General features: G+C 46.5%; 1 protein-coding gene across 2 annotated transcripts in view; it reads left to right on the forward strand.

The window, feature by feature from the left end:
* The window catches only part of LOC126174852 (uncharacterized), a 45165-nt gene that overhangs the window by 19070 nt on the left and 2268 nt on the right, over positions 1-23827 (forward strand). For both annotated transcript variants that reach the window (XM_049921243.1, XM_049921244.1), the window contains 6 exons: positions 21993-22181; positions 22419-22771; positions 22892-23002; positions 23086-23147; positions 23230-23289; positions 23496-23735. In XM_049921243.1, coding sequence (XP_049777200.1) covers positions 21993-22181; positions 22419-22771; positions 22892-23002; positions 23086-23147; positions 23230-23289; positions 23496-23735 — 1015 coding nt within the window. The remainder of the gene's footprint in view (positions 1-21992; positions 22182-22418; positions 22772-22891; positions 23003-23085; positions 23148-23229; positions 23290-23495; positions 23736-23827) is intronic.

The following is a 23827-nucleotide window of genomic DNA, read 5'->3' on the forward strand; positions in this document are numbered from 1 at the left end:
CATTTACTATTAAATATGTTTTTACTTTTTGAAGTGTTACATTGAATTTTGTCAGTGGATTTAATAGTTTTTCCCAATCGCAATAGTGCTGGCTTGTCCAAGGATTGTACTTCAGCTTATTTGTGCACATTCATCTACTTAGGTTGCAAGAAGTACTACCAGTTTACTGATATTAATTGGATCAGACTTTCATGAAACTCTCAGCCTCAGTTGAATTTTTTCATATTACTCTTAAAATCGGGAGTTGAAACAAAATTTGATTGACATAGCCACTCAGATGTGAACACAAGTTAATAGTCCCTGTTGAAAATCAAAAGTCAAAACACGTTGAACCTTCCTTCATTTTATTACTACAAATCTTAACATGTGTGCCTTCATTTAAGAGGTTTCACAGTCCTGAATAGTCACTCAATTTTCAGTTCGTTTGCTATTACTAGTCTAACAAGTCATGGCAATACATTGTTGTATCTTAGCCATGTGGTAGTTTTTGTAGGTCCTAATTTACTGATCTCTTGGTTTTTGTTTTCTTGTTAAGACATAAGTGTTTCTAAATTAATTTGGCTACCTTTTATTGAATTAAATGTTTTAGGTTCTTGACTTTCACTAATTCAGTACCTCCGTCCTTAGTAAACCTACCAGCCATAGCAACACCTCCATTTGGAACAGCTGTCAGCCATTCCATACCATGAAGCCCTTTCAATACAGCCTGTGTTCTCAAGTCTAGTGATCAGCAGTCTCTCTCCATACATATCAAGGGTTTCAGTGAGACGGGTGAATATTATACAGAAACAGAGGTCCTGTGCCTTCTCTCTAGTCACCTTAAACCTCCCACATACTCACCATCTGGCTACAAAGGAACACTTCCCTCATGACTCAGTACTATTCAAGACTGGAGCAACTGAATCACATTCTCTGCCAGGCTTTAGACTACCTCTTGCCTTGCCCTGAAACAAGGAAATTCATATCCACTAATCTTACCACCCCTCCCATAGTGGTATTCTGTCACCCACGAAATCACCTACTCATACTTGTCTGTCCCTACTCCAATCCTGCTCCCAATACCTTGTCTCATGTCTTGTATCCCTTAAATAGACTAGATGCAAGACCACCTTCAGTCTGGTCACAGCCATCTCCTGTCCCTCACAGATGGGGAACCTGTGATTTATAAACTAAGGAGCAACCAGTTTGCTGCTTTCTTTGTGGACATGACAATTACGAAGCTGTCTGGCCACATACTAGCTGTCAACAAACTGTGGCCAACACACAGTTGGACAGCTAAACATATTGTCCAGCACAATATACCTCATTTAGTTAGTCCCTGTTCTCCACCTACCTGTCTCCTTCCCTGCTTCCACTCCAGCACAACACAGCTTTCTATTCTGCCAGTGCACCCACCTTTTTCCCCTTACCCCTCCCTCTCTTCCTCCCCACCTCTACTGTTCTCTCCAAATCTGACTGCACCTGGCAGCCATACTGTCTACCTGCAGGCTCACAAGCAGCACTAATTCTCCCCCACCCGAACATGATATCCCCCTGTGGGTCCGGGAGTTAGGAGTTATTCCTGCCTGTTGTATGAGGCAATTAAAAGGGGTCTCTCACTTTTTGGCCCTATGAGTTCAGATCTCATTCTATGGTTTGACCTGCCACTTTCACAATTCTACAGAAGTGCAGGCTATATGGGGAAGGATGCCTTACGTGGTGCACAAGTTATCCTGAATCTCTTACCGTGGCTTTGCATCTCCACCTGCGATTCAAATATTTGGGCTAGGACACTTTCTGGTGTATGCCATCCTCTTATGTTGGGGGTCCCCCCCAGGGGGTCCACAACTCTTTTGTGGATACGTGCGTAGCGAGCACGGGACCCCGAGCTAATGTGGCCTTCCTTCCTTTCCGGGCTGCATACCTTCCCTTTCCGCATCCTTCCCCATCCCTATCTTCGCCCCTCCTCCCCTCACCTCTGGCTCTTTCCTTCCCTTTCTCCCCATCTGGGAGTATGGTTTGTGCCTACGTCCGGAGACGGACGCTCGTAAATGTACTGTATTCTTCGCCTTCCTTGCTTTTGTCTTCTTCCTTCCTTTGTCCTTCTCTTTTCCTTAACTCTTCTGTTTCCCTTTTCTCCGCTGCGGCGTTTGAGACCTCTCTTCCTTCCTTTCCCTTTCTCTTTCTTCCTCCCTGTGCGTGTCTGAAGGCCGACCCACGCCCTTCGTGCTTAGCCGGTGACGGGGTAACGCGTAATTCCCCGCCCCGGGTAGACAGGTAGGACACGTACGTACCCCCTGGTAACGGCCAGGCCCAGGGAGGGGTGATTACCCGAGCTGATACCTTCCGAAAATGCCGATTGGTCCCTCCGTCCGTTTGTCGGGAGGTGTGACCTGAGGTGTGAACAATCACCTAAGGCGGGAGTGCCCTCAGAGAGGGCCCCCACAAGGGAGGAGCGCGCCATCGGAGACGCCGGTAATCATGGGGGATTCTTCCGCAATGGTTTCCTCACCTTCCACTAAGTCTGCTCACAAACGTAAGTATACTGAGTCTCAGCCACAGACGATTCTTCCATCGTTGCCACAGTTCCTTGTTGTTTCTCGGTCTGATGAAGGTCACGACTTCTCCACGGCAACCCTTTCATTATTCAGAAAGGTGTCGACGCAATAGCAGGTCCTGTAAAGTCTTGTTCCAGATTACGGAATGGCACCCTGTTGTTAGAAACACACAGTGCCCTCCAGGCACAAAAATTGCTGCGTACTTCTCTGCTCCACACCTTCCCTGTCCGGGTGGAACCGCACCGTACCTTAAATTCCTCGCGTGGAGTCGTTTATACACGCTCCCTCGATGGATTGTCTGACGAAGAAATTCAGCACTATCTGTCTGACCAGGGCGTAACGGCAGTTCATAGAGTAATGAAACGGGTTGACACGAACATCATTCCAACCCGCACTGTCTTCTTGACATTTGACACAGTTCAACTCCCATCGCAAATCAAAGCAGGCTATGAGATAATTTCCGTTCGCCCTTACGTCCCAAACCCTACGTGTTGCTATCGATGTCAGTGGTTCAATCACACCAGCCAGTCCTGTTCCAATCCAGCCAAATGTGTTACGTGTGGCAAGGATGCCCATGAGGGTGCTTGTCCACCTCCATCCCCTCGCTGCATCAACTGTATGGGTGACCACGCTGCTTCCTCTCGAGATTGCCCCGTTTTTAAGGACGAGAAGCTCATCCAGGAAATAAGGGTGAAGGAAAAGGTGTCGACCTTTGCTGCTCGAAAATTATTCGCCAGTCGCAAGCCCACGTTGCCTCAGACAGGAAAATACAGCACTGTCCTTGCTTCTCCTCGGCCAACAAAGGAGGCAGCCACGCAGACTTGCGACCTCACCTTTAGTACCACAGTCGTCAGATCGGCCAGCGCAAAGATCGCTCGTTCAACCTCACCACTTTCGCCTGCCCACTCTGTGGCTCACCCTTCGTCGAGTTCTGCTACATCTCGAGCCCAAAAGTCGGACGCCAAGTCTTCGAAAAAAGAGCATACTCGTGAAGAGTTTTTACGTACCGCAACTTCACAACCATCGGTTCCTTCTTCATCTAAACCACATTCTTCCAAGAAGGCTACAAAGAAACCCAGTTCCTCTCCTTCTCCGCCAAGGCGTGCCCCCTCTACAGCACCACCTGGCGGAAATCGCCCTCGGCCATCTTCTGTGTTGCCGAGGCGTACTGCTGGTGGCCGGTCAACCGGCCGATCGCTGGTGGCAGGGACTGCTCCTGACCAATCTATGGATCAGGATCTTCTGCCTTCGGCTGAATGCCATTCCATGCTGTCTGTTGCTAGCTCCGAGCAGTCTCTGAGTTGACAGCAACTTTGGTCACATTCCTCCATTTTCCTTTCACCCCATGTCCATTATCCACTGGAATATCCGCGGCATTCGAGCCAATCGGGATGAATTGTCGGTCCTCTTACGCTCCTACTCGCCGGTCATCTTCTGTCTTCAGGAAACAAAGCTGCGTCCCCATGACCGCTTTGTTCTCCCTCACTTTCAGTCCGTCCGATATGACCTCCCCTCTGTTGAAGGCACTCCAGCCCATGGAGGACTCATGATTCTTCTCCATGATACTCTCCATTATCACCCAATCCCCTTAAACAGTTCCTTCCAAGCTGTCGCCGTCCGTCTTTCCCTTTCTGGATACACGTTCTCTCTTTGTACTGTATACATTCCATCATCCACACCAATGGCACGAGCTGATCTCCTTCATCTTCTTGGTCAGCTTCCACCCCCCTATTTGCTGGTTGGGGACTTCAATGCCCACCACCCGCTTTGGGGATCTCCTCATCCTTGTCCACGTGGCTCCATATTGCTAGACGTCTTCCACCAAGCGGATCTAGTTTGCCTCAACACTGGGGTCCCCACATTTTTGTCTGCCTCCACGACAACCTTATCTCATTTGGACCTTGCGGTCGGTACTGTTCCGCTAGCTCGGCGCTTCGAATGGTTCGCCCTTGATGATACACACTCGAGTGACCACTTTCCATGTGTCCTCAGACTGCAGCCTCAACTGCCATATATGCGCCCGCGACGCTGGAAGTTTGCCCAAGCCGATTGGACACTTTTTTCGTCTCTCGCGACATTCGATGACCGTCGCTTTCCCAGCGTCGACGATGAGGTCACACATATTACCGACGTTATCCTTACAGCTGCGGAACGTTCAGTACCACGCACCTCCGAATTGCCCCGGCGCCCCCCAGTTCCTTGGTGGAACGAGGCATGCCGTGATGCAATACGTGAGCGGCGACGTGCTCTTCGCATTTTCCGTCACCATCCTACTTTGGCCAACTGTATCCGCTATAAGCAGCTCCGTGCGCGATGCCGTCGCGTCATCCGCGATAGCAAGAAGGCAAGCTGGAAATTCTTTATTAGCTCATTTAACACCTTCACTCCCTCCTCGGAAGTTTGGAGTCGGCTTCGACGGTTCTCAGGCGCGCCTAGTTTCTCCCCGGTCTCTGGGCTCACTGTCGCGCATGATACCTTAGTGGACCCCGTCGCAATTTCTAACTCGTTGGGTCAGCACTTTGCTGAGATTTCGAGCTCTTCAAATTACCCGCCAGCGTTTCTCCCGAAGAAACGTGCAGCGGAAGTGCGACCTCTTCCTTCATCCTCTCAAAATCGCGAAAGCTATAATACTGTTTTCTCCATGCGGGAACTCCAACATGCCCTCTCATCTTCTCGCTCCTCCGCCCCGGGACCGGATGGTATCCATGTCCAAATGTTGCTGCATTTATCAACCCCTAGTCTGCGTTACCTCCTTCGCCTTTATAATCGAATTTGGACCGACAGTACCTTTCCCAAACGGTGGCGGGAAGCTATTGTCGTTCCCGTTCCGAAACCTGGAAAGGACAAACATCTCCCCTCTAGCTATCGCCCCATTTCTCTCACGAGTAGTGTCTGTAAGGTTTTGGAGCGTATGGTGAATTACCGTTTAGCTTGGTGGCTAGAATCCCGCAGTCTTTTAACACCAGCCCAATGCAGATTTCGGAAGCATCGTTCTGCCGTTGACCATCTTGTTGCTCTCTCCACTTGTATCATGAACAATTTTCTCCGGAAACGCCAAACGGTAGCAATATTTTTTGATCTGGAGAGAGCATACGATACCTGTTGGAGGACAGGCATCCTCCGCACACTGTTCTCTTGGGGCTTTCGAGGCCGGCTGCCCCTTTTTCTTCGCGAATTTATGGCAGAGCGCACTTTTAGGGTGTGGGTGAACACTACTCTCTCCCGTACTTTCTCCCAAGAAAACGGGGTACCCCAGGGATCTGTGCTGAGTGTTGTACTATTTGCCATCGCCATAAATCCAATTATGGATTGTCTCCCTCCTGATGTCTCGGGCTCCCTCTTTGTGGACGATTTTGCGATCTACTACAGCTCTCAACGGACCAGCCTTCTTGAACGACGTCTTCAAGGATGTCTCGATCGCCTCCACTCGTGGAGCATCGAAACTGGCTTCCGTTTCTCACCCAGTAAGACCGTTTGTGTCAATTTTTGGCGACGTAAGGAGTTTCTTCCGCCCTCCTTACATCTAGGTCCTGTCAACCTTCCGTTTTCAGACGTCGCTAAATTCTTGGGTCTTATGTTTGACAGAAAACTAAGCTGGTCCTCCCACGTTTCCTATCTTTTGGCTCGCTGTCTGCGATCGCTTAACACCCTCCGTGTCCTGAATGGTACCTCCTGGGGAGCGGACCGAGTGGTCCTTCTCCGCCTCTATCGCGCCTTAGTGCGCTCGAAATTGGATTATGGAAGCATAGTCTACTCCTCTGCTCGGCCGTCTATTCTTCGGCGTCTCGACTCTATCCACCACCGTGGATTACGTTTAGTGTCTGGAGCTTTTTACACTAGCCCTGTGGAAAGCCTTTATGCTGAGACTGCTGAACCTCCGCTGTCCAATCGGCGGGCAGTACTCCTGAGTCGTTATGCTAGCCATCTGTCTTCCATGCCTACTAATCCAGCCCATGACCTTTTTTTCGACGCCTCCTTTGATGTAGGGTATGCAGGCCGCTCCTCTTCCCTACTACCCCCGGGAGTCCGCTTCCGTCAACTGCTCCATTCTCTTTCCTTCTGCTTTCCTAAAACCTTCTGGACAACTTGGGGTACAGCACCGCCTTGGCTCCGTCCCCGGATCTGCCTGCTCCGTGACCTTTGTCAATTTCCCAAGGATGGTACCCCTACACTTGTTTATCGTCGGGCATTTGCTGCTCTATGTGCAGCAATGACGGAGGCCACATTTATTTACACCGATGGCTCGAAAACATCGTTAGGTGTAGGGAGTGCTTATATTGTTGGCGACACCCCAAATCATTTCGGCTTCCCGACCAGTGTTCGGTTTATACTGCGGAGCTTTACGCTGTTCTCCAGGCTGTCCACTACATCCGCCGCCATCAGCGGATACAGTACGTAATCTGCTCAGATTCTCTCAGCTCTCTCCTCAGTCTCCAAGCTCTTTACCCTGTGCACCCTCTGGTCCACCGGATTCAGGACTGTCTGCGCTTGCTCCACCTGAGGGGCGTCTCGGTGGCGTTCCTCTGGCTCCCGGGACACGCTGGTATCTGTGGGAATGAGGCGGCCGATATAGCGGCCAAGGCCGCAGTCTCTCTTCCTCGGCCAGCTATTCGGTCGCTTCCCTTCACCGATCCACGGAGCGGTTTATGTCGCCAAGTTGCTCATTTATGGCATGCGCATTGGTCGGCACTTCCCTGTAATAAATTGCGGGAAGTGAAAGCCCTTCCTTGCGCTTGGACCTCTTCCTCCCGAACGCGTCGTCGGGAGGAGGTAATTTTAGCTAGACTCCGGATAGGGCACTGTCGTTTTAGCCATCGACATCTTTTAAGCGGCGATCCTCCCCCACTCTGTCCCCACTGCTCTCAGCTGTGGACGGTAAGACACCTTTTAATTGAATGCCCCTATTTTAATCCATTACGCTCCCGTCTACAGCTATCGCCTGATCTATCGTCGATTTTAGCAGATGACACGCGCTCCGCCGACCGCGTTCTCCAGTTTATTAGTGACAGTGAAATGGCGTCAGTCATTTGAACCTTTTTTTGGGGACAATCACCCCCTTTCTGTAGTGGATTTTTAAGAATTCTTCTATTTTTAGTTTCTCAAATTTTCTGACTTTGTTCCCATTGCTGCTGGTTTTAAAATTCGGTTTTTTACTGTCTTAAGTCACGGGCTGGGCGCTAATGACCTTAGCAGTTTTGCGCCCTAAAACCACAAAAAAAAAAAAAAAAAAGAAAATCCTCTTATGTTGTCTCCTGTCCTCTTTTTGCCCCCATGGCAGTACTGGATTTCTCTGTGCCCAATATCTAGCACAGTAACCAGTCCATTGTGGTGGGGCAGTCATGTACACATTTGGTGGTAGCCCGCTGACAATGCAGTGATCACACTGCTGATACCCAAGCTGTAAACTCACCATGTATGCCAAGGAGTAGATTTCTGTCTTCCTGGGGCATCAGGACTCTTGGCAATGCTCATCATGGCAGTTGACCTTTGCTGTGGCTATGTGGTGCCCGTGGGGAGAGCCCGTGATCGGAGAGGGAGGCATCAGGGCGGATGATCTGCAATGAAGCAGACTAACAAGAGGAAGGCCTCAGACATGGCCAACCGATTCAGCTCAATATTTGGCAGGTCGCTTGTTTACAACCTAAAAGGAAGGGCTCTAAGATATTTTGGCTCAACACCTTCCTGTTTTTGAGAAAACCACCCCAAAAGATTATGACGAGCAATCGACTCAAAAGTGGTGGGATCAATAGATAATTGTAAATAGAGCATTTCTCATCAGGTATAGGGTCCACAAATGCATACTTTTTCAGAAATCGAGGAAATAAACTCTTAAAACTGCCGCTTATGTATCCATGTGGTAAAGGCCTTTCGCCGATAGGGCAATGGCCAAGGTAACTGGCTGGGATGTTATTCTTCTCATTTGTATTTTTCCTTATCTCAATTGATAGGGGTAGGAGGGTTAATAAGGCAAGTAAATCAATAAGGAAAGAGGCAAGTAAATTTCTTTTGGGATGTAAACAGGTAAAATGTTACTCCTGGTCACTTCACAGTGGCTCTTCCAGTCACTGTTACATGTCCTCACTTCTCTTCAAACAACTACATGGGTGGTACTTGCAACAGCTTCGTCCGGCTCCTCTCGTGCAAAAGGGGTCCCTTGGGGACCCTCTTCCAATGTCTCAACTAATGCCATGGTGGACACTCACCAGTGGCTCAAGGAGCCAAAAGCTGCTGGACGAAGAGCTTGTCTTCTGCCGTGCCTGAAGCTGCTTCAGTGAAATCTTCCCAGCAAGCCTCTAAAGAGAAGTGAGAGAGCAAGCAAACTAAATAGTAGTCTGCTAAGAAACAGCACTGTCTGGTCGCCCCAACACTGTCACTCCCTACCAATTCTGCACCTGAGGATGCGGTGGAGATCTTAGCGTCCCCTGTGGACCTGGATCACACTGATGCCTCATCCACCATAGAAATGACTCCAAATACTCAGTCGGTGACCCTGAGGCATAATGTGCCTCCTTGTGTGCATGACTTCCCAGCCTTGTGCCAATGTCATTCTCCAGTGGAATTGCAGCGGTTTTTTCCACCACCTGGCTGAGCTATGGCAACTCTTAAGCTTTACACCTGCTTTCTGCATTGCCCTCAGGAAACATGATTTTTGGAAACATGGGCCCCTGCCCTCCACGGCTATAGGGGATATTACAAGAACCATAGTGAACAGTGGCAGGTGGCATTTGTGTCTGTCCGAACTCAGTATGCAGTGAACCTGTGCCTCTTCAAACCCCTGTTGAAGATGTGGCAGTCACGATAAGGACGAAGCGGGAAATGACTGGCTGCAATGTTTATCTTCCTCCAGATGGTGCAGTACCCCTGAACGCATTGGCTGCACAGATTTATCAACTCCCTAAACCTTTCCTACTTTTGGGAGATTTTAACGTTCATAACCCCTTGTGGGGTAGCACTGCTTAATGGCCCAGGCAGAGACAGTCAAAAATTTACTGTCACAACTCTTCCTCTGCCTATGAAATACAGGTGCCCCCACACATTTCAGTGTGGCACATGGCACATACTTTGCCATTGATCTCTTGGTTTGCAGTCCTGGTCTTCTCCCATCTATCCACTGGAGAGCACTTGACAACCTGTGTGGTAGCGACCACTCCCAATCTTCCTGTCTGCCCCAGTGTCAGGCCCACGGAAGCCTGCACAGGTGGGCTTTAAACAAGGCAGTCAGAAGCATTCACCTCTGCTGTCACTGTTGAATCTCTCCCACATTGTAACCTCAGTGTGGTTGAGCAGTGAACAACGATCGTTTCTGCGGCGGAAAATGCAATCCCTCGTTGTTTAGGGTGCCCCCCCCCCCCCCCCTGGCGAAAGGCAGTCCCTTGGTGGTCACCGGAAGTTGCTGAGGCAATTAAGAAGTGTTGGTGAGCTCTACAGTGGCATAAGTGGCACCCTTCCCTGGTGCAACTCGTAACCTTTACATGGCTCCGTGCCTGTGTTCGCCAGCTTATCAGATTACAGAAACAGGAGTGTTGGCAGAGGTACATGTTGACCACAGGTGTCCCAACAGGTGATCTCAGTGTTAAGATACATGACTTGTTATCTAACAACACAAACGCAATTGCCAAACACTTAGCTGAGAACTATGTTCGCACCTCTGCAGCAAAGAATTAACCCCCAGGCTTTCGTAATCTCAAACGGTGGCTGGAAGCGAAAGTCCTCTTGTTCCCTTCACACCACAGTGAACCCTACAACACCCCATTTACAGAGCGGGAGATCCTCAGTGCCTTTGCAAATTGACCCGACACAGCTCCTGGCCAGATCGAATCCAGTCGGGTGATTAAACATCTCTCGTCTGACTACAAGCTGTCTCCTTGATCTTTAACTGGATCTGGTGCGATGGCGTCTTTCCATTGCACTGGTGGGTGATCATTAACCGGATCTGGTGCGATGGCGTCTTTCCATCGCACTGGCGGGAGAGCACCATTGTACCAGTGCTCAAACCTGGCAAAAACCTGCTTTATGTGGTTAGCTATTGGCTCATCAGCCTCACCAATGTTCTTAGTAAGCTACTGAAACATACGGTGTGTCAGTGGTTAGTGTGGGTCCTTGCTTTCTCCGTGCCAGGGCGGTTTCCGCCTGGGTCACTCTACCACTGATAAATCTTGTGTCCCTCGAGTCTGCCATCTGAACAGCCTTTTCCAGATGCCAACACCTTGTTGCCGTCTTTTTTTTATTTACAAGAAGTGTATGACACCACCTGGTGACACCATACCCTTGCCACTTTATAGGAGTGGGTCTCGGAGGCCCACTCCAGATATTTATCCAAAATTTCCTGTTACTTCGTACTTGCGTGTCCAAGTTGGTGCCTCCCATAGTTCCCTCCCCCATATCCAGGAGAATGGGGCTGGTTTTAGACATCAGATTGACTTGGCTTCCTCACCTTCGTCGGCTTAAGCGTAAGTGCTCGCAGCACGATACGTGCGTAGCGAGCATGGGACCCCGAGCTAATGTGGCCCTCCTTCCTTTCTGGGCTGCATACCTTCCTTTTCCGCATCCTTCCCTATCCCCCATCTTCGCCCCCCTCCCCTAACCACCGGCTCTTTCCTTCCCTTACTCCCCCTCTGGGAGTATGTTTTGTGCCTACGTCCGGAGATGGACACTTAAAACTGTAACGCATTCTTCGCTTTCTCTGCTTGCACGTCTTCATCCTTCATTTGTCCTTTTTTCCTTGCCTCTTCTCTTTACCATTTTCTCCGCTGCGGCGTTTGAGATCTCTCTTCTTCACCTTTCCCTTTCTTTGTTTTTCTCTTTTTTCCTCCCTGTGCGTGTCTGAAGACCGACACACGCATTTTCATGCGTAGCCGGTGACGGGGTAACGCGTAATTCCCCGCCGCGGGTAGACAGGTAGGACACGTACGTACCCCCTGGTAACGGCCAGGCCCAGGGAGGGGTGATGACCCGAGCTGATACCTTCCGAAAGTGCTGATTGGTCCCTCCGTCAGTTTCACAGGAGGTGTGACCTGAGGTGTGAACAATCGCCTAAGGCGGGAGTGCCCTCAGAGAGGGCCCCCACAAGGGAGGAGCATGCCATTGGAGATGCCGGTAATCATGGGGATTCTTCCGCAATGGTTTCCTCATGTTCCACTACATCTGCTCACAAGTGTAAGTTCACAGAGTCTCAGCCACAGACAGTTCTTCCATCGTTGCCACAGTTCCTTGTTGTTTCTCGATCTGACAAAGGTCACGACCTCTCCACGGTCAATCCTTTCATTATTCAGAAAGGTGTCGACGCAATTGCAGGTCCTGTAAAGTCTTGTTCCAGATTACGGAATGGCACCTTGTTGTTACAAACAGTCAGTGCCCTCCAGGCACAAAAATTGCTGCGTACTTCACTGCTCCACACCTTCCCTGTCCGGGTGGAAGTGCACCACACTTTAAATTCCTCGCATGGAGTCGTTTATACACGCTCCCTCGACGAATTATCTGATGGGGAACTTCAACACTACCTGTCTGACCAGAGCGTAACGGCTGTTTAGTCATGAAAAGGGTTGACACTAACATCGTTTCAACCCGTACTGTCTTCTTGACATTTGACAAAGTTCAACTCCCATCGAAAATAAAAGCGGATTATGAGAATTTCCATTCGCCCCTACGTCCCAAACCCTACATGTTGCTATCAGTGCCAGCGGTTCAGTCATACCAGCGAGTCCTGTTCCAACCCAGCCAAATGTGTTACGTGTGGCAAGGATGCCCATGAGGGTGCTTGTCCACCTCCATCCCCTTGTTGCATCAACTGTGTGGGTGACCGTGCTGCTTCCTCTCGAGATTGTCCCATTTTTAAAGATGAAAAGCTCATTCAGGAAATCAGAGTGAAGGAAAAGGTGTCGACCTTTGCTGCTCGAAAATTATTCGCCATTCGAAAGCCCACTGTGCCTCAGATAGGAAAATACAGCACTGTCCTTGCCTCTCCTTGGCCAACAAAGGAGGCGGCCACGCAGACTTGTGATCTCACCTTTAGTGACTCGGTCGTCAGATTGGCCAGCGCAAAGATCGCCCGTTCAACCTCCCCACTTTCACCTGCTCACTCTATGGCTCACCCTTCATCGGGTTCTGCTAAATCTCGATCCCAAAAGTCAGACACCCGGACTTCCAAAAAAGAGCATACTTGTGAAGATCTTTTACGTATCCCAACTTCACAACCATCGGTTCCTCCTTCATCTAAACATGTTTCCAAGAAGGCTAAAAAGAAACCCAGTTCCTCTCTTTCTCCGCCACGGCGTCTCATCTACAGCACCACCTGGCGGTAACCGCCCTCGGCCGTCTTCTGTGTCGCCGAGGCGCACTGCTGGCGGCCGATCAACCGGCCGATCGCTGGTGGCAGGAGCTGCTCCTGAACAACCTATAGATCAGGATCTTCTGCCTTTGGCTGAGTGCCGTTCCACGCTGTCGGTCGCAAACTCTAAGCAGTCATTGACAGCAACCTTGGTTACATTCTTCCATTTTCTGTCCACCCTATGTCCATTATCCAGTGGAATATCCACGGCATTCGAGCCAATCGGGATGAATTGATGATCCTCTTATGATCCTACTCGCCGGTCATCTTCTGTCTTCAGGAAACAAAGCTGCGTCCCCATGACCGCTTTGTTTCCCCCCATTTTCAGTCAGTCCTATTTGATCTCCCCTCTGTTGAAGGCACTCCAGCACATGGACTCGTGATTCTTCTCCATAATACTCTCCATTATCACCCAATCCCCTTAAACACTTCCTTCCAAGCGGTCGCTGTCCGTCTTTCCCTTTCTGGATACACCTTCTCTCTTTGTACTGTATACATTCCATCGTCCACATAAACGGCATGAGCTGATCTCCTTCATCTTCTTGGTCAGCTTCCACCCCCTTTTTGCTGGTTGGGGACTTCAATGCCCACCACCCGCTTTGGGGATCTCCACATCCTTGTCCGCATGGCTCACTATGGCTAGATGTCTTCCACCAAGCGGCTCTTGTTTGCCTCGACACTGGGGACCCTACATTTTTGTCTGCCTCCACGACAAATCTCTCTCATTTGGACCTTTCGGTCGGTACTGTTCTGCTAGCTCAGCCAAGGCTGCAGTCTCTTCTTCGGCCAGCTATTCACACAATTCCCTTCGCCGATCTACAGTGTATTTTATATTGTCGTGTTGTTCTTCTATGGCACGAACATTGGTCGACACTTCCCCATAATAAATTGCAGGACGTGAAAGCTCTTCCCTGTGCTTGGACCTCTTCCTCCTGAATGCGTCGTCGGGAGGAGGTAATTTTAACTAGACTCCGGATAGGGCACTGTCGTTTTAGCCATCGACATCTTTTTATTAGCCATCGACATCTTTCAAGCGGCGATCCTCCCCCACTCTGTCCCCACTGCTCTCAGTTGTGGACGGTAAGACACCTTTTACTTGAGTGCCCCTATTTTACTCCGTTACGCGCCCGTCTACAGCTGTCGCCTGATATAGCGTCCATTTTAGCAGATGACGCGCGCTCAGTCGATCGCGTTCTCGAGTTTATTAGTGTCAGTGAGAAGACGTCAGTCATTTGAAGCTCTTTTTGGGGACAACCAACCCCTTTCTGTAGTGGTTTTTTAAGCTTTCCTTCTGCTTTTAGTTTCTCCCATTATTAGAGTTTTGTTCCCATTGCTGCCGGTTTCCATTTTAGTTTTTTATCTTTTCCTAAGTCACAGACCAGGTGCTAATGACCATAGCAGTTTTTGGGGTGCAGATCACTGTATGCTGCTGCAGCTCAGCAGAGCCCTTGTTCAATCCTGCCTGGACTATGGGAGTCTGGTTTATGGCTCGGCAGCACCTTCAGCATTGCATTTACTCGACTGTGGTGGTCGCCTAGCGACGGGAGCTTTTAGGATGAGTCCGGCGACCGGTCTCCTTGTGGAGGCCAGAGTCCCTCCGTTGCAGGTTAGGTGTGTACAACTGCTGGCCAGTTACTTTGCACGTGTTCGTAGTTCTCCTGTGTATCCGAATCACCTGTCTCCTCTTCCCACCCACGGCAGTTCATCTCCCGTCAATTGAAGTTAGCCTCGGATCCTTTCTATCTGAACTGGAGTCCTTGCTTTTACCACTTGTACTCGATGTGTACACCTCCATGGTGTACACCTATGCCGCGGCTTTGCCTTGACCTTTCACGTGGCCGTAAGGACTCAGTTAAACCCGCAGCTCTCTGCTGCCACTTCATCTAGACTTTTTGACATGTGCCGAGGCCACAAAGTGGTTTACATAAATGGCTGATGGTCATCTCGGCTTCGTGTACGTCCATGGAGGACATACTGAACAGCATTCCTTGCCCTACACTGCAGAGCTGATGGCTATATGTTGTGCACTTTGAGCACCTCAGATCAACCAGTGCTACCCTTGTCATCATTTGGTAGCAACCATCCAGGAGTCCATCTATGCCCTGCAACGGTCTGGTCGATTAAGGAGACTATGAATGTGTGGCAGTCCTTCATGCGGGCCTCTCACAGGGACTCTGTGGTTCTGTGCTGGCTCCGCATTGGCCACGCTTGGATGACCCACGGCTACCTCCTGCGCTGTGAAGACCCGCTTCAGTGTGGATGCGGTGTCTAGTTGACAATGGCCCATATTCTGGTGCACTGTCCCATGTTGACTGTTCTGCGACAAAATCTTCTGTTACCGGAATCTTTGCCGCTAATATTATCTGACACCTCATGAGCTGATTTAGTTTTACATGTTATTCGTGAGGGTGGGTTTTATCATTTGATCTAAGTTTTAGTGCACGTTCTTGGTTCCTCTGTGTCCTCCACCCTAGTGCTTTCAGGGTGGATGTTTTAATGTGTTGCAGTGTGTCTGGCTTCTCTTTTTTATTCTCATGATCAGCCAGCCATTTGTCGTTTAATCAATTGTACCTGTTTCTTGTGTTTCTTGTGTTTCTGTGTTTTTGTTCTCCCCTTTTGTCCATTTAAGTTTTCGTTGCCCTTCCACCGTTCTTATGGTTTTACATTTCTGTCGGTTTTTGTTGTCAGTCTCGCTTCTTATTCTCATCCTTGTGGCATTGTTTTATTCGGAACAAGGGACCGGTGGCTTAGCAATTTGGTCCCTTCCCCCTCTTTTAAACACAATCAGACAGACAAACCAACCAACCAACATGCTATCCCTCCCCTCTCCTCCCCATGCTGCCTCCTTGCCCTCACCACCCACACCAGATTGCCACACCCATCAGGCAGTTAAGATGCATATGTAACTTGCTCGGTATATTATGTACCAGGAAATGATGCTGACAGCATTTAGTGGTCAAACCTTTTAATGTTAATGTTAACTATAGTTAGCCTGCTGGGTTAACTAATTAACCAGATACGGTAAATTAATTCTTGGTAATGTTGAAGTTTGTCTCCTAAGACAAATGGCTGCATTTATGAGCAGAATTTGGTTTGATTTGATTTTGACAGGGAAGCTAAGACAGCTTAGGTCTAACCTGCCACTGCCCACACTGAAACAGTTTGTGCGGTATTGCTTCCTGTGTATCTAGTTAAGCCAACCAATGCCCTTAAATAGTGCAAGGAGTCCCTTTACCAGCTTTTTGTTACACAGTTTCTTCAGGTCTAGTTGTCCAGAAGATTCTGTATCTTTTGCTCTCCAATGCCATGCATTTGAAGATTAGGTGTGATGCAGTTTCGTCACCCTCATCACAGATCCTACCTTTAGGGTCTTCTTCCGTTATACCCATTGTGTGTAGGTGTTTTTTGAAATTCCCATGGCCGGTCATTAGTCCAGTCATGTTTGATCTTTCCTGTTCAATCCCAGGATTATAGAGCTTCTTTTCAAACATGGCTTGGGCATCATTACCTTACCATGTTCTTGTTTATGGACCTTTGCTGTTTCCTGAGCCATTTCCATAGTTCTAGTTTGATCGTAACCTTGGTGATTGTCAGGACAAATTCTGGTCCAATAAAGGGAGTTGTTACCCCATCCTGGCCAATCTGTTGGCTTGTTCATTGCCACAGATCCTGAGTGGCCAGGGACTCTCACTAGATTTACCCTGTTGCTTCCCCCTAGCTCCACCAGAGCCCTGTGGCATTCTGCAACAATCTTAGATCTTATTGCTGGAGCTACCAGTGATTCAGAACTGCCTGGCTGTCTGAATAGATGTAGATGCTACGGTCATTGTAGCACCCATGCATATTCTTCTCCACACATGCCCTGATTGCAGTAATTTCAGATTGGAATAGAGGCCAGTTTTCCTAGAGAGATGATGCCCTCCAGTCTGAGCCGAACCCCGTACGCCCTCGCCCCAACACCTTGGTCTGATGTTGACCCATCGGTGAACCAATGTCCCCAATATGGTGTCGAACTGTTTGTTCCCACTGCTCCCTGCTTCCAATTATTATATTGTAAGGCGTGCTGAAGCAGTTGGGAGTTACTATATAGTCGGCAGGCATTTCCCCAGCCATTCCTATGTTTACCTCACTATGTTAGTGTGTGATCCTGGATATCCCGATGAGATCCATTTTTTGTCAGTTTGTGTGCCCCAGCTGCTGTGTCCATCTTGACCCAAAGGTGTAGTGGAGGCATGTCCAGCATGGCTTTCATCCCAGCAGTTGGAGTGGTGCAGCGTGTTATGGCTAAGCAGGCCAGTCTCTGCACATTAGCAAGCTCCTTAGCTGCAACCTGCTGCTCTACCTTCTTCCACCACACCATGGCCCTGTAGGAAATCATATGTCTAACCACTGTGGTGTATATCCAGTGCATACCTCTTGGGCTTAGGCCCCAGTTTTTACCACAAGCCCTTCTTTTACTCACTAGAGTACTTTTTGCCTTGGAGCAGATACTCTTAATGTGAAGGGTCCAATTTAGTTTCTCATCTAAGGTTACCCCTAGATATTTAACTATCCCCTTCACAGGTACAGTTTCATTGAAGAGCTATAGATTCCAACTTGAGCACCACAACAGTCTTCTTAGGATTAACACTCAGATCATGCTTAATGCACCAATTTTGCACAATGTCCAATCCTCTGTGTGCCATATTTCTGTCAGTAAATTTGCCAAGTATTACTATGACAAGGTCATCTGCATATCCTTGGCAGAAGCATTGTCTGGAATTTAGTTCCTCAGTGAGTTCATTCACCACTAGATTCCACAATAAAGGGGACAGAACTACTCCTTGTGGGCAGCCTCTAGTGATGTTACTTACCATCTTTTCATTCATAATGGTAGCCTCTACCTTCTTTCCACTAAGCATGGCCCTTGTCCACCTACATATAGTGGTCCCTAGGTCATGCACTTCTGCTGCCCTTACAATGGAATCGAAGGTCGTGTTATTGAAGGCCCCCCCCTCAATATCCAGGAAGATGCAGAGGGCTGTTTCTTGGAAGTGAAGTGCTTTCTCCAGCTTCCCAGCGAGTTAGTGGAGAACTGTCTCTCATGATTTACCTGGTTGATATGCATTTTGGTTTGAATGTAGAGGGTCCCTAATTAGCCTCCTCTCCCCAACATATAAATTAACCAGTTTTTCCAATGTTTTGAGAATGAAGGACAGGTTGGTTGGTCTCATGTCCTTGGCCTTCGTATGATCAGTTCTCCCTGGCTTTGGAATGAAGACAACCTTCACTGCCCTCCAAACATTGGGAATGATTACTACTGCTAGGCTAACCCTGAATAACCTGCATAGAACTCTTTAAGAGATTCTCTCCTGCCTGTTGCACTCTCTTAGTGTCTGAGAACCATTGTCTCGCCGGGATCACATTCTGGTCTGTGTTGTCCAGCAGAGCATATTGAGGAAAGTGAGTTTCGAGGAGCAGTTCCAGTGTCTCATGTGCTGTCTTTGTATATTCCCCATTCTCCTTCAACGTACCTCCTAGATCGATTGGTACTCTTGTTAGGATTTTGTAAAGTGTGGCTTGAGCAGCTGTGTTCTAGATTTCCTCATAGAATGCCTTCCAGGATGACTTATTTGCTTGTCTGATTGCAAGGTTGTAGTTGACAAGGGCCTCACAATATTTAGCCCATTGTCCCTAACGTCTCGCAATGTTCAACAGTCTTTGTACTGTTTTTCTGTTAATTTCCATGAGCAGAGTTCATTGTAGCAATTATTGAATATAGTTGCAGTGGAACTTTGATTTTACATTGTCCGTTTCCACATTTTTCATGGTGGAACATTATAAATTTGTAGTCCTTGTGAAAAACCCATAAGATCTCTTCTAAAAATTTGCCAATTTTACATTTCTTCTTAGTAAGATTTACATCAATAAGTTTTTACTTCATGTGTCACTTTACTTCGTCACGTTTTCTTCCTATTGATCTTTGATGTGACTGAACAAGTGGCTCAAAAGACAGATGGTTCGCATCACGGATGGTGGTGGAATTAGGGAATATTTTAGGCCACTGTGGAGAAGGGAGACTTGAGACAAAATGCTGATGTATCCATGATTGATCTTTCTTGCACAACAATTTACAAATTAACTGTGCAATTTTGAAACTACTGCTAGGTTGCAGCAGTAATGGAAAGAGACAGTCTATGCAAAGTGTTCTGGACTGAGGGGCCTAACCACCACCTTTCCTTGTGCCTCTTATAACTCAGCCTCATCTTTTTGCATGTATTTCTGGTGTACTTTATTTGGCAACAATATTATCATCATCTCTCTTAAATTCGAAGAGTGTCTCTTGAGGAAACATAGCCCTGCCCATTTCTGGCTAGGTAACTCTCAATGCCTAGTGATTTAAGTCACCCAATAGCCATTACAGCCACCACACCACACTAACACATGTAAAATGAGCACATCTACTGGATGTGTGGAGAGGGGGAGTGGCTCTTCAGCGAATGCAGGTAGAGGTGAAAGCATTTTCTGAAATGCTGAAAATATACTTTCCGTGCAGACTATGTTCTGTGACTGATGTTCATGGAAATATATACTTTGCACCATACACTGTAGATCGGGAAGATTGGCAGCAGCGATGTAGGGCATGAAGTGAAACTGTAGCACCTGAGCTTTCTTTCAAATTTGCATTTTATATAGTGTACAGAAATTCTCTGAGCGAACTTCTAATAAGCGTGTAATGTCACCTGGAAAGTAAACTCATTTTTTCAGGTCTGTTTCTCTCGTCAAGTTTAAAATAACACTTATGCTCACCACTGTTTATTAAGTGAGGCTCGCAAGAAAAGCATTAACCCTTTAAGTGGGTATGACAGATATCTGTCCATGCTCTGGTAATTCACAGTGGGTTCAACGGATATATCCGTCCACTGCGTTCTGTGGCTAGTAGAAAGTGGGAATGAAGAGATAATGGCCTGCTGTTTGATGCTCATCTTGTATTGAGCTTCATCCACTAGATGGCAGCTCTCTTCAGGCCATACAGCATGTTCTAGGCTAGTTATAACATTGTCTACTTGAGTGTGCATGCAGTGAAGCAGCCACAAAAGTGCACCTTTTTAGTCTGTGTTTACTGCTGCGTTAGTGAGTGATGTTTTGCAGTGGCGAAAAGAAGTCATTTATCAGATTCGGAGATTTAACAGCTGCTTTTAGAAAGTGATGATAGTATCAGTAAGAGTTCTGAAAGGTTTCAAAGTATGGAGAATTAGTTGACACATACTTTTCTTCAGGAAACTGGCTGGTGCAAAGCTGTTTCATCTTTTACCGAAATTCCTCCTCTTCGCTGACAGTACCTCATATGACCCACTAGGCACTATCAGCAGAAAACTATTCAATGTTCACCCCATTATGGACCATCTGCAGTTTAAATTCAGATCAGTATACGTGCCAGAAAGGAACATCACTATTGATAAATCGTTGTTCTGGGAAGTACGGCTTGGATGGAGGCCATATATTCCATCAAAGCATAGCAGATTTGGCATCAAATTGTATGAACCCTGTGAAAGCAGTTTCGCTTATGTATGGGACTTTGTTTACACTGGAAAGGACACTAATTATGGTAGCCCCTATCCAGATGAAAAAAACCTCTCAAATTGTTTTGGAGCTTGCACACGATCTACCCGGGAAAGGCCACTGCATTTATCTAGGCAATCGGTACACCAGTCCAGATTTGGTGCACAAACTAACCAGCAATAACACCAATGTTGTCAGTACAATGTGGCAAGACAGGAAGGGGTCCCCTGACTTCGTAAAAAAAGAAAAACTGAAGAAAGGGAAGTACATAACAGGGTACAGAGGCGAGCAGATGGTAATGAAATGGAAGGACAAAAGAGACATTATGGTCAGCACCTTCTATGATGATATGTGTTTAAATGTAAACTCAAAGAAGGGAATCGTTCAAAAACCACATGTTGTCATTGACTACAGCAAGAATATGCGGGCATGGATAGTTGAGATTCTTAGTTACAAAGCTACCAGATGGCCAGGAGCAGACTGAAAAAAATTATCAGAAGCTTTTCCGCCACTTGGACATTGCATGCTTCAATGCATACATTATGTACAAGAAGCATGGTGACAAACAAAGTAGAATGAGCTTCATGATTAGTCATGGGGAACAGTTGACCATCTTCACCACAAGAAATGTCAGTAGGGTACCCACCTCGAACGCCGAAAACACGCCTTACGGCCAGGCATTTTTCAGACCACCTGCTGCCCACAACAAAAAAGACCAACAAGGTGGTGTGTGGTGTGCACAAGAAAAGACCTTTGCAAAGATACTTCTTACTGGTGCTCAGAATGCGAAGTTTCCTTGTGTGCAGCACCTTGTTTTAAAATATTTTACACTGAAACAATTTGTAATATTGTGAAAATGAAGTTTTGTTAACTTCTACAATATATTTTATTTATTTCCAATATCAATTTAAATTAAACAACGAAATCATGAAGGAAAACTTCTATGCGTGTGAACAGTATGCAGCACCACCGCGCACGGGCCCCCTGGCGCCTATTACCCACTGCAGAAGAGGCTCATGCATGCAAACTACCCATTTAACAGGTTAAACAGTTACAGTAATGGTGACAAATTGTCATGAAGCAGGTGTAAGCATGTATGCTTATGGTTTAACCACTTAGCTACTGTGTTGTTTTTGGTTTAATGCAATATGTTCATCAGTTTTGGTTTTTTCTGGAAGAGCACAAAGGATAATCTCTCTAAAACGCATATTTTGGATGTATGATTGGAGTCATAGCTTGTTGGAAAACAGTTTGATTACCTTGTACCCAGATACCAATTTCAATCTTTTGACAAGTTTCTACTTGCTGTTTTACATCTGATTTTTTAAGAACTGGTGAAATTTACTACCACAAATTATTCTATAAACATTGTATTGTACTTTTAATTTCCTTCACTTACACAGATTTTATACAAAGTATTGGAGATGATTGCGATTTTCAATTGTATAGGCTAATTACATGTGTTTTTGCTCATTTTGTGGGTTTTAACATTTTCCTCAATTTTGTTTTTAAATTCTGGACCACTCAGCAATGCAAAACAAAGTTTTCACTGTATTTAACATAGTCATTAATATCATCTTTTGCAGTATGTCCTGCCAGCCACAGTACACATCAACAACCAGAAAAGGTTGTCTCGTGGTGATGGTCCTATTGTCCTTATTCTTGCTCCTACACGAGAATTGGCCCAGCAGATACAGACAGTGGCCAGAGATTTTGGGACATCAACATTGATCCGTAATACGTGCATCTTTGGAGGAGCCCCAAAGGGACCACAAGTTAGTAAGATTTTATCTTAATATGTAGTAAAATGAGCAGGTGTAGTTTTTGTGGTCTTCCACTAATTTTAACATCTAATGCAAAGTAAAATTACTGAGATAAATAATTCAGTAATTTATAATTGTGTGAATAAGCATAGCATATATGCTTTATTTTGGGACTTTCATTTTACATTCTAAACTGATAACCTTTTTTGCATGGCAGTGATGTAAGCAGTTTAAATTCTCCTTATACAGGCTCGTGATCTGGAGAGAGGAGTGGAGATAGTGATTGCCACACCTGGTCGTCTCATAGACTTTCTGGAGAGGGGAATTACAAACTTGCGGCGTTGTACGTACTTAGTGCTTGATGAAGCAGATCGCATGTTAGACATGGGATTTGAACCACAGATTCGAAAAATAATTGAACAGATCAGACCAGATCGCCAGGTATTGATGTGGTCAGCTACATGGCCTAAAGAGGTGCAGGCATTAGCAGAAGACTTCCTTACAGATTATATACAGATAAATATTGGTTCATTGACACTTGCTGCCAACCATAACATTATGCAGATTATTGACGTTTGCCAGGAGCATGAAAAGGAAACAAAGTGAGTGGTGGTCTTTTTTTCTGTGTTTCTTTGAAATTTTGTACTTTTTCTTGGTCAAGTAAAGTTCATTGTGTCTAGAATTTAATTTGTTGCTCATAAAGTTTTATTTTTTACACTCAGACTGTCACAGCTGATGAGAGAGATATGTTCTGAGAGGGGGAATAAAACGATAATCTTCGTTGAGACAAAGAAGAAGGTTGATGACATAACTAAATCCATTCGAAGAGAAGGGTGAGATAATATCTTGTACTTTGCCTTCATTGTAAGTGTAATTTTAATATAAAACTAGTAACTGATCAATTAAATTGTTCCAGGTGGCCAGCAATCAGTATTCATGGAGACAAGTCACAGCCTGAAAGAGATTATGTGTTAACAGGTTGGTTGTATTGTTAATTAATGTTCAATCCTTGAATAATAGTTTTTGATAAGCTTCTCCACACCTTGATCTTTGGTTTCAGAGTTCAGGAATGGGAAGTGTCCCATTCTAGTTGCCACTGATGTTGCAGCCAGAGGTCTGGGTAAGTTGGTAAAATTGATTGTAATTATTTTAAAAAAATAGCTTTTTAGATATGGAACAGCTATTCAACCCTTTCACTTTTATATTCAGAACTGTTCAACCTTCTGCCACAGTTTTTTTTAATAAGCTTTGGAATTAAATTCAATGTGTTTAAGTAAAAAAGTCCTTTTTTTGTGTGTGTACATAATCTGAATTTATTAATTTCAGATGTTGAAGATGTGAAATATGTCATCAATTTTGACTATCCTAACACTTCAGAGGACTACATACACCGTATTGGAAGAACTGGTCGTTGTAACCTGAGTGGGACAGCATATGCATTTTTTACACCAAACAATGCACGCCAGGCGAAAGAACTTATTGCTGTTTTGGAGGAAGCCAATCAGCCAGTCAACCCAAAACTGATTGATTTAGCAGCATTAGCTAGAACTGCTTTTAGTGGAAAGGGTAAGCTTTTGATATGAAATAGGTGGGAAATATGCTAATGCAATTTCATGGTGTACATGGTCAGGGAAAGTAATTGTTTTATCTTTTTTTTA

This window comes from Schistocerca cancellata, chromosome 3 (assembly GCF_023864275.1).
Source record: "Schistocerca cancellata isolate TAMUIC-IGC-003103 chromosome 3, iqSchCanc2.1, whole genome shotgun sequence".
Taxonomy (NCBI): Eukaryota; Metazoa; Arthropoda; class Insecta; order Orthoptera; family Acrididae; genus Schistocerca; species Schistocerca cancellata.